The sequence below is a fragment of the Balaenoptera musculus genome, chromosome 9 (assembly GCF_009873245.2).
Source record: "Balaenoptera musculus isolate JJ_BM4_2016_0621 chromosome 9, mBalMus1.pri.v3, whole genome shotgun sequence".
Classification (NCBI taxonomy): Eukaryota; Metazoa; Chordata; class Mammalia; order Artiodactyla; family Balaenopteridae; genus Balaenoptera; species Balaenoptera musculus.
Genome location: NC_045793.1, coordinates 11,627,191 through 11,637,311, shown reverse-complemented (window position 1 = coordinate 11,637,311; position 10,121 = coordinate 11,627,191). Strand labels below are relative to the sequence as shown.

The window sequence follows — 10,121 nt, the reverse complement described above, 5'->3', positions numbered from 1 at the left end:
GAAAAGCACAACCTTCCGAGACTGAACCAGGAAGAAACAGAAAATATGAACAGACCAATCACAAGCCCTGAAATTGAAACTGTGATTAAAAATCTTCCAACAAACAAAAGTCCAGGACCGGATGGCTTCACAGGTGAATTTTATCAAACATTTAGGGAAGAGCTAACACCCATCCTTCTCAAACTCTTCCAAAAAATTGCGGAGGAAGGAACACTCCCAAAATCATTCTATGAGGCCACCATCACCCTGATACCAAAACCAGACAAAGATACTACAAAAAAAGAAAATTACAGACCAATTTCACTGATGAATATAGATGAAAAAATCCTCAAGAAAATACAGCAAACAGAATCCAACAACACATTAAAAGGATCATACACCACGATCAAGTGGGATTTATCCCAGGGATGCAAGGATTCTTCAATATATGCAAATCAATCAATGTGATACACCATATTAACAAATTGAAGGAGAAAAACCATATGATCATCTCAATAGATGTAGAAAAAGCTTTTGACAAAATTCAGTACCCATTTATGATAAAAACTCTGCAGAAAGTGGGCACAGAGGGAACCTACCTCAACATAATAAAGGCCATATATGGCAAACGCACAGCAAACATCATTCTCAATGGTGAAAAACGGAAAGCATTCCCTCTAAGATCAGGAACAAGACAAGGATGTCTACTCTCACCACTATTATTCAACATAGTTTTGGAAGTCCTAGCCACGGCAATCAGAGAAGAAAAAGAAATAAAAGTAATACAAATTGGAAAAGAAGAAGTAAAACTGTTACTGTTTGCAGATGACATGATACTATACATAGAGAATCCTAAAGATGCCACCAGAAAACTGCTAGAGCTAATCAATGAATTTGGTAACATTGCAGGATACAAAATTAATGCACAGAAGTCTCTTGCATTCCTATACACTAATGATGAAAAATCTGAAAGAGAAATTAAGGAAACACTCCCATTTACCACTGCAACAAAAAGAATAAAATACCTAGGAATAAACCTACCTAGGGAGACAGAAGACCTGTATGCAGAAAACTATAAGACACTGATGAAAGAAATTAAAGGTGATACCAACAGATGGAGAGATATACCATGTTCTTGGATTGGAAGAATCAATAATGTGAAAATGACTATACTACCCAAAGCAATCTACAGATTCAATGCAATCCCTATCAAATTACCAATGGCATTTTTTATGGAACTAGAACAAAAAATCTTAAAATGTGTATGGAGACACAAAAGACCCCAAATAACCAAAGCAGTCTTGGGGGAAAAAAACGGAGCGGGAGGAATCAGACTCCAGGACTTCAGACTATACTACAAAGCTACAGTAATCAAGACAATGTGGTAGTGGCACAAAAACAGAAACATAGATCAATGGAACAAGATAGAAAGCCCAGAGATAAACCCACGCACCTATGGTCTACTAATTTATGACAAAGGAGGCAAGGATATACAATGGAGAAAAGACAGTCTCTTCAATAAGTGGTGCTGGGAAAACTGGACAGCTACATGTAAAAGAATAAAATTAGAACACTCCCTAACACCATACACAAAAATAAACTCAAAATAGATTCAAGACCTAAATGTAAGACCAGACACTATAAAACTCTTAGAGGAAAACATAGGAAGAACACTCTTTGACATAAATCACAGCAAGATCTTTTTTGATCCACCCCCTAGAGTAATGGAAATAAAACCAAACATAAACAAATGGGACCTAATGAAACTTAAAAGCTTTTGCACAGCAAAGGAAACCATAAAGAAGAAGAAAAGACAACCCTCAGAATGGGAGAAAATATTTGCAAACCAATCAATGGACAAAGGATTAATCTCCAAAATATATAAACAGCTCATGCAGCTCAATATTAAAGAAATAAACAACCCAATCCAAAAATGGGCAGAAGACGTAAATAGACATTTCTCCAAAGAAGACATACAGGTGGCCAAGAAGCACATAAAAAGCTGCTCAACATCACTAATTATTAGAGAAATGCAAATCAAAACTACAATGAGCTATCACCTCATACCAGTTAGAATGGGCATCGTCAGAAAATCTACAAACAACAAATGCTGGAGAGGGTGTGGAGAAAAGGGAACCCTCTTGCACTGTTGGTAGGAATGTAAATTGATACAGCCACTATGGAGAACAGTATGGAAGTTCCTTAAAAAACTAAAAATAGACTTACCATATGATCTGGCAATCCCACTATGGGGCATATACCCAGAGAAAACCGTAATTCAAAAAGACACATGCACCCCAATGTTCATTGCAGCACTATTTACAATAGCCAGGTCATGGAAGCAACCTAAATGCCCATTGACAGACGAATGGATACAGAAGATGTGGTACATATATACAATGGAATATTACTCAGCCATAAAAAGGAACGAAATTGGGTCATTTGTTGAGACGTGGATGTATCTAGAGACTGTCATACAGAGTGAAGTAAGTCAGAAAGAGAAAAACAAATATCCTATATTAACACATGTATGTGGAACCTAGAAAAATGGTACAGATGAACTGGTTTGCAGGGCAGAAGTTGAGACACAGATGTATAGAACAAATGTATGGACACCAAGGGGGGAAAGCTGCGGGGGGGTGGGGTGGTGGTGTGATGAATTGGGCGATTGGGATTGACATGTATACACTGCTGTGTATAAAACTGATGACTAATAAGAACCTGCTGTATAAAAAAATAAATAAAATAAAATTCAAAAATTAAAAAAACAAAAACAAAAAACTAATACTAAACTTTCTTTGGGTTATTTGTATGGAAATATGTTAATATAAATATTTCAGACATTACATGAAATTCCTAAATTCCTTATATGTTCTGGTATAATAAGTCATAATTCTAGATATTATTTTAAAATGTGTATCTCAGAAAAAACTAAATTTCCTTGTCAATTGCATTATTATGAACTTTCATCAAATCTTTAACCGTGGTCATTTTTAAGTCTTTTGTCATTTACAGACAGTTCTGGGTGTACTCTGATGCTTTTGCAAATATGTTCCTATAAAAGGGTTTCATCTTCAAGGAATTCATGGAAAAGACTCTAACAAGTACAGGTTTCTGGTAACTGACTATACTGCTGAACTGAATGAATAAGCATTTTCAGAACTCTAATGGAAAACTGATGAACTCATAAAAGTGCTAACAAAAGATCAAGATGAAAAAAAAATTAATTACATGGGACTGAGTGAACTGATGAGGATGATTATAATTTTTGTGACTTTCTGTTTGAATTAAAAAAAAAAAAAATCCCACAAGGACTCAGAGGCAAAAAATATACAAATCAATTTTCACTGCAAAGTAAAGGAGCTGTTACAGTGGAGGATTATTGGACTGAGTGTCAATATTATGACATAGTATAAGTGTGTTTCATGTTTGGTAATTGCAATCATTGTTGCTTTTGTTGTGGTAATCCATTTACAGTGCTTGGTGTCAGTCTATTTATCTCTTGTAAAAATAAAATACAGTGTGTGTGTGTGTGTGTGTGTGTGAAAAAAAAAATTTAAAAAAAAATAAGAGAAAAAAGGGATAAATAAATAAATAAATAAATAAAAATAAAAATTTTTAAACTACAAAAAAAAAAAAAAGAATTGAACCGCTTAATCTTCACGTATTTTGGAATTTTCCAGCTTTGTTTTTGTTATTGACTTCCAGTTTGACCTCGCTGCAGTCTGAGAACAGACTTTATATGATTTCTGACGTTTTAAATTCGTTAGAGTGTGTTTTATGGCCCAGAATGTGGTTTGTCTTTGTGTATACTTCATGTGAGCTTGAGACAATGTGTATTCTGCTGTTGCTGAAGTAGTGTGTAGATGTTTATTATATCCATTTGGTCGATGGTGTTGTTGAATTCAACTAGGTCTGTACTGATTTTCTCCCTGATGGATTTGTCCATTTATGATAAAGTGGTGTAGAAATCTCCACCACCAACAACAACAACAACAAAAACTTGCATATTTGATAGTGAAGCACCCCTGTGCCTACTATCCTAGGTCCCTGGTCTGGATGCAGTAGGAACACAGATGCTCACTTCACAGCTGAGCCCACTGGACTTTTCCCTTGTTGTTCTCCCAGGATCCATCTCAGGCCCACACAGGCTTCCCTGGCCCGGGTCCTGACTCAGCCTGCTTGTTGTTTCTTACGCATACTTCCCCTCCTGGAGGTCTCCCATGACTCCTTCCAACATTCTCCTTGGAAAGAAATTTAGTCTTTCCAGCTTCCTGTGTCTTTTTTAGCTCTAAACCTATGCATATGAGACTTTTTCTGAAGTCATTATCTAATTTTCTGTCACTACTTTTGTTCCTTGCTTTCCTTGATGACAGAATGTACTTACTCAAAAAGAGCCTAAAAAATTTACAAAATATCCATGCCTCTAGATTAAGAGCTCCCTGAGCCTTCCTACTCAGATTGATTCATGGACTTATTAACATAATAATTGATGTGTCCCCAAAGTGCCAAATTCCATTCTGTCATTAAATTTGTATTGTCCAGAAAATTGGACAGTTTCCCATTTCATAATTAGAACTGCTAATTAGAAGTTAGATATATATCCTTTAACTGTGCTCTGCTTGCATGAGTTTAAAAATAAATCCATTAATAAAAAACCAAAAGTATATCTATCGGCTCAAATAAAATCAGTTCATTAATATTTGAATGACTTGTTAAGGTATTTACTGACCATAATTTGTTGCTGTTTCTTGGGAGCTCTAGTGAAGTGTCCACCAAAGACTTTGGAACTTAGTGTAAGAGATCACCTCCTTCTAAGAGAAACTCCAAATCCATGTAGGCGTAGACATAGAAGTCCACATGCAGGAGGGCAAATGTCTCTGAAATTTGCAATTTCATGGCACTGATCAATTGTGTCAGTATTTTTCACCAGTGCAACATTAGAACTTTGCTTTTCTTGTGCTCTCTTCACATTTTGATGGATGTTGCAGTAATTTTCAACTTGATTTGAAATCTTTTTCTACTTTTTAGTCAGTGGAAGATCGTGATCTTTATCAGGACAATTCAGAAAAAAATCTCAATAAACAAAAATGAGATTGAGGTTTTCAATTTCCTCTTTCCTGTCATATGTTAATTATTTTTTGTAATGTGGTGACTTGTTTCTCCCATTTGAAACTCTAAGAAAATCTGCTCAGGTTTGACATTCCTGTTACAACTTCTTGAGTATTACTCTCAAATGGGCAAGAAAAATGTGCAACTTTACTTCTATCTTACATAGGGGATTTTTAAAATGTCTTTTTCTTTGATACTGCACAAGTTTATTAAAAAACAAACAAACAGTAACCATACAATATATACAAAAGATAAGTCCCTGCATAATCCTAGTCTCTAGAGATAATCAGTGTAAACAGTTTCATGTTTAAATTACAGAATCTTCCTACATATATGCAAATAGACCCCAAAGGCATTTGTTTATAGATAACGTTTAATTTTGAAATATATATCAAATCATATTATGTACACATGCTTTGACTTTATGTGGAAAATTTTTCATCACCGTATAAAAATTCATTATACATTATTCATTATATGTATAATATTCTATGTTATAAAAATTGCCAAATAGTTTAATCCATCTCCAACTTATAAATTTTATGTCAATTCCAAATTGTTTAAAATATCAGTAAGATAACAATGAATATTTACAACCTCTTGGTCACTGTGGTTCAGGAACATGGGATTATTTTTTCTGTGCCCTGAACTCACCAAGTCTTTTCCGCCCAGGACTTTGCCTTTGCTCTTCCCTGTGCAAGAAGCAGTCTGCATTGGCTGTTGTCAGGGTGGACTCCCCTTTATCATTCAGATTCCACCCATGTGTCTCCTATTTAGGAAGACCTTTCCTGACAATCCCATCTAAAGATGTCCCCTTCAAGTCACTTTCTATCATTTTCCCTGTTTGTTTCCTTCATAGCACTTTTGACTATTAACAAATATTTTATTTATTTGTTTACTCCTGTGTTTTAGAAATGGTAACTAACCATGACCTCTTCTTGCTCCTAGTCTGAAAAAATAAACTGAAAAATATACCCAAGAATCGGGTATAAATGAAAAATATATGTTTTATCAGTGAGGTTTATTGGAATACATCATTTCTGTCTTTCACAAAATTTCTCTCCAAATTAAAATCACGACCATTAGCCCACCCCCACCCCCAGTAAGGACATAATATGCTCCTATGGGCTTTAACCTGAATGATAGAAGTGTATATGATCAAAAAGAGAGCAGAGAAGGGGCATCCTCAGTTCCTTGTCCTGTTTCACAAATCATTTAAGTCGGAAGACAGAGAGGGGCAGGTATACTGAAAAGTGTTTCCTTCCAGAGGTAGAGAGGTTTCTCCCCTAAATGAAAATGTGAGGCATGGAGGACAATATATCACCCTATTCTTCATTATCTCTCTCCCCGTGGAATATGTCTACCTTATTCACTGATGTTCCTCCAGAGCTTAGAACAGAGCCTGGAAAAGGTGATTTACTCAAGGAAAATGTGTTAAGGAATTCTTGAAATATAAATTTAAACTGTAAAATATTTTTCACATATCAAATTAGCAAAGGTTAGATCTGATAATCCATAGTTGATGACCATGTGGGAAAAAGACACAATTATCACACCCTGTCAGAGGGAGAAATTGGTACAGATTTTCTGCAGGGAAGATGGCAATGGGATCAAAAGCTTTGAGAGGTCTGTATCTTTAGCATCCACAATTTCACTTTTAGAATATGTCCTAAGGAAATAATCAAGAGTATAGACAAAACTTTAGCTTGAAAGATTATTAATCTCAATGCTACCAAACATAAAAGAAATGATAGACATGAATTTCCAACAATAAGAAACTAAATAAATTATGATATAATAGAAGATTGTGTTCATTTTAAACAATATCTGTAAAGATTATTTTAATACATGAAAAATATTTATTATATGAAGCAAAAACATTAGTTTAAAAATACTCTGTATAAATAATCTCAATTTTAGAACAAGAACTTGAGGATATAAATTTTTAGTGAAAGAAAACACAAATCATTTAAAAATTTTTCTTTTAGACATGAAACTTTAGCCTAATTTTAAAATAAAGATAGTTCAGGTTGTTTCTGGAAAAAAATGTGAGGAAAGTGTAAAGAGACAGCACCAGATCACATGGCTTCTCAACGTGATGTTGCCATCCATCCCTTTCATGACCATTCTCCTCTGGATAGACCCCGGTACCTCCCAGGAGGGATGCTTCAGCAGATCCCACTTCCTGTTACCTGTTCCAAATCCATCAGAACAGCAGTAGATAGCATGGTAACAGGTGATAAGGGAGGTCTTCAGGGGATTTGATGGCAATGGGAGTTGCCAAAGCTGGGAAGATGTCATGATGACAAAAGATTTGTTCACACCAGAAACTAAGAAAAGCTCTGAGATTTGTCTCTTTATTTTTTAAAGGGAAAAGAGAAAACACACAAACAAAATACAATTACAATATTGATATCATCTTTAAATGTACCCACTTATAAATTCATTTTCCCTTTTTAAATAAGTCTTGAAAAGGCTGCAGAAATATTATCACATTTAACTGAATTAAGATACGTTGTGTATATGTATTCATTGCATGAAGCCAAAGATTTCTTTCACTTATGCCTAAATTTCAGGATCAAGTGCTGATAAAGTAAGTAAAACTCTGAGAAGCAATGGAGGTAGAAAAGAGGTACCAGAAGCTGTTTCTAGGGAATATGAGTCAGCTGCTGAAAAGGAGGGGCTTACCAAGTTTAAAGACACTACAAAGCTGAGAAGTCATTGCTAAGGGCTTTCAAATCTGAAATTAGTGGATAGAAAAGCAAATGAGAAGGTAAATGGATACATAAGCCAAAGCAACATGCAAAGAACAGAGGACCTTAATAACTTCATGTATTGGACTGAGAAGACAAGCAAGTCTAGAAAATAAAGCTACCTCTTATTGCAGATGGTTTGTCAGGGTTCTCTCTCTTCTGACTACATTAATAATCAAGACTCATAGCCTTGAAGGGAAGCCAGAATACTTGAATTCTCCCAAACTTCATATGTGTGCATGTGTATGTGTATTCTGTTAGGTAAAGATATAATAATGTATCCTATTATGTTATATTTTATTATCTATAATAAATTTTACATTTGTATGTCTATCTCTATCTATCTATATCCTATTATTCCATTGATACAAAGAGAATTTTTTCTGATTCATATGAGCACACAGAGTTAGTTTTAACAACATATTGAAAAATAAATTGTAGGAAATCCATCCAAGGTAATATATTTCTAAATGTTAGTTTGTAACATTCAGTAAGTATTTTGTGTCTTGATTTCCCTACAGCTGTGACCTTCCTGCTGCGGACGCGGGCCTGGCTGTCTCTGCCCAGGAGCATGGGAGGCAACCAGACATGGCTCACAGAAGTCACCCTGCTGGGATTCCAGGCTGACCCAGCACTGGAGTTTTTCCTCTTTGGACTTTTCTCTCTCTTCTGTACCCTTACCCTTTTGGAAAATGGAGTCATTCTGGGGCTTATCTGCTTAGACTCAAGACTTCACACCCCCATGTACTTCTTCCTCTCACACTTGGCCATCATTGGCACGTCCTGTGCTTCCAACAATGTCCCCAAGATGCTGGCAAATCTTGTGAGTCAGAAAAGAACCATTTTCTTTGTTCCCTGCATTATGCAGACATTTTTATATCTAGCCTTTGCTCACACAGAGTGCCTGATTTTGGTGGTGATGTCTTATGACAAGTATGTGGCCATCTGTCATCCCCTACATTACATTGTCACCATGAGCTGGAGAGTGTGCATTGTCCTGGCCATCACATCCTGGGTGTTAAGCTTCCTCTTGGCTCTGGTCCATTTAGTTCTCTTTCTGAGACTGCCCTTCTGTGGGCTTCATGGAATCGACCGCTTCCGTGAAATCCTGTCTCCTCAAGCTGGCCTGTGCTGACACTAGGCTGAACTAAGTTGTCATCTTCTTGGCCTGTGTTTTTATCTTTTATCTTACTCCTGAGTGCCATTGCACTGGGAACCATGTTGGTCTTATAAGTTGGAGCCATTGTTGGTGACTGAATGGAACTGTAGTTATATAGCAGTAACTTTTGAGTTTTATTTTTCAGGTTGCTTCTACTGCAAAAGATCTCATTAGGAAGAAATTTCTGGGAACCATTCTCCCTGTGGCCATCGGACCATGTGTTGTACAGTTCTCAGCTGATGGATCACTGTGTAACTATAAATCTTGATCAAATGCGTAGAAAGGTCTTTGGTTATAATGGACAAAATATATCAGCTTCATTCCTAGCACTCCATAGTGTGCTATGGACAGGTACACATCACCTCCGTTTTTGTGGATGGAAAGTTGTTAAACAGAATAGGAGAAGACAATGGGTTTCTGACAGGAATAAAGCATAGACTTCATACAGTGGGTATGAATTTCATGGGAAATGACCCTACCCTGACAGGAGGAAGATTCTAAGAGGACTTACGGCATACTCATACTAAATTACATCTAGGTAGGCTACTTATCAAGCCCTATATGTGGGACCCAATATTGTGAGGTAGCAAAACATATACATAACTGCATTCATGCTATTAGTACACAATGGCAACAACAAGCATGGTGGATTGCCCCACAAAACAAAAAAATGGCTGTAAAAGAGATAGGTGGCCATCTAGACATCACTGAACAAGCTGAATTCATTTTTAATGAGGCATGACAGCCAGTAGAAAAAAGATTTTCTTAACTAGAATGAACAGATTAGAGGGAATTCTTTCTAGGAAAAAAGCAAGGGATAGGAGTCAGCCTGAAAATATGATGAGATTTCAGTGAAATGGGTCAGACAGATTCAACAAATAAAGCTGGATACTGCTAGGACTCAGCTCTGACCCAAGATCTCTTGACTGTTTTGATCCAGATGGAGACCAAAGTAACTATGGGGCAGAGCCCCTCCATTCTAGCTGCTGAAGCCAAAGAGGTACACTTATGGGGATCTTATTGACCTTGGAACTTATTCTTTTTCTCTGGAGGCATTTGTAATTTTCACTGATGCATTGTGATTGCCCTCTTGTCTATGAAGAACAGATCAGAAGAAG

At 36.2% G+C, this 10,121-nt stretch overlaps 1 protein-coding gene across 1 annotated transcript; it reads left to right on the top strand.

Annotated features, from left to right (window-relative positions):
• The first annotated feature begins 8,415 nt into the window (after positions 1-8,415).
• Positions 8,416-9,271, top strand: LOC118901178 (olfactory receptor 2A2-like). Its single transcript, XM_036864269.1, is given in 4 exon segments — positions 8,416-8,667; positions 8,713-8,957; positions 8,959-9,064; positions 9,149-9,271. Coding segments are annotated over 4 exon segments (726 nt in total).
• Positions 9,272-10,121: the final 850 nt, after the last annotated feature.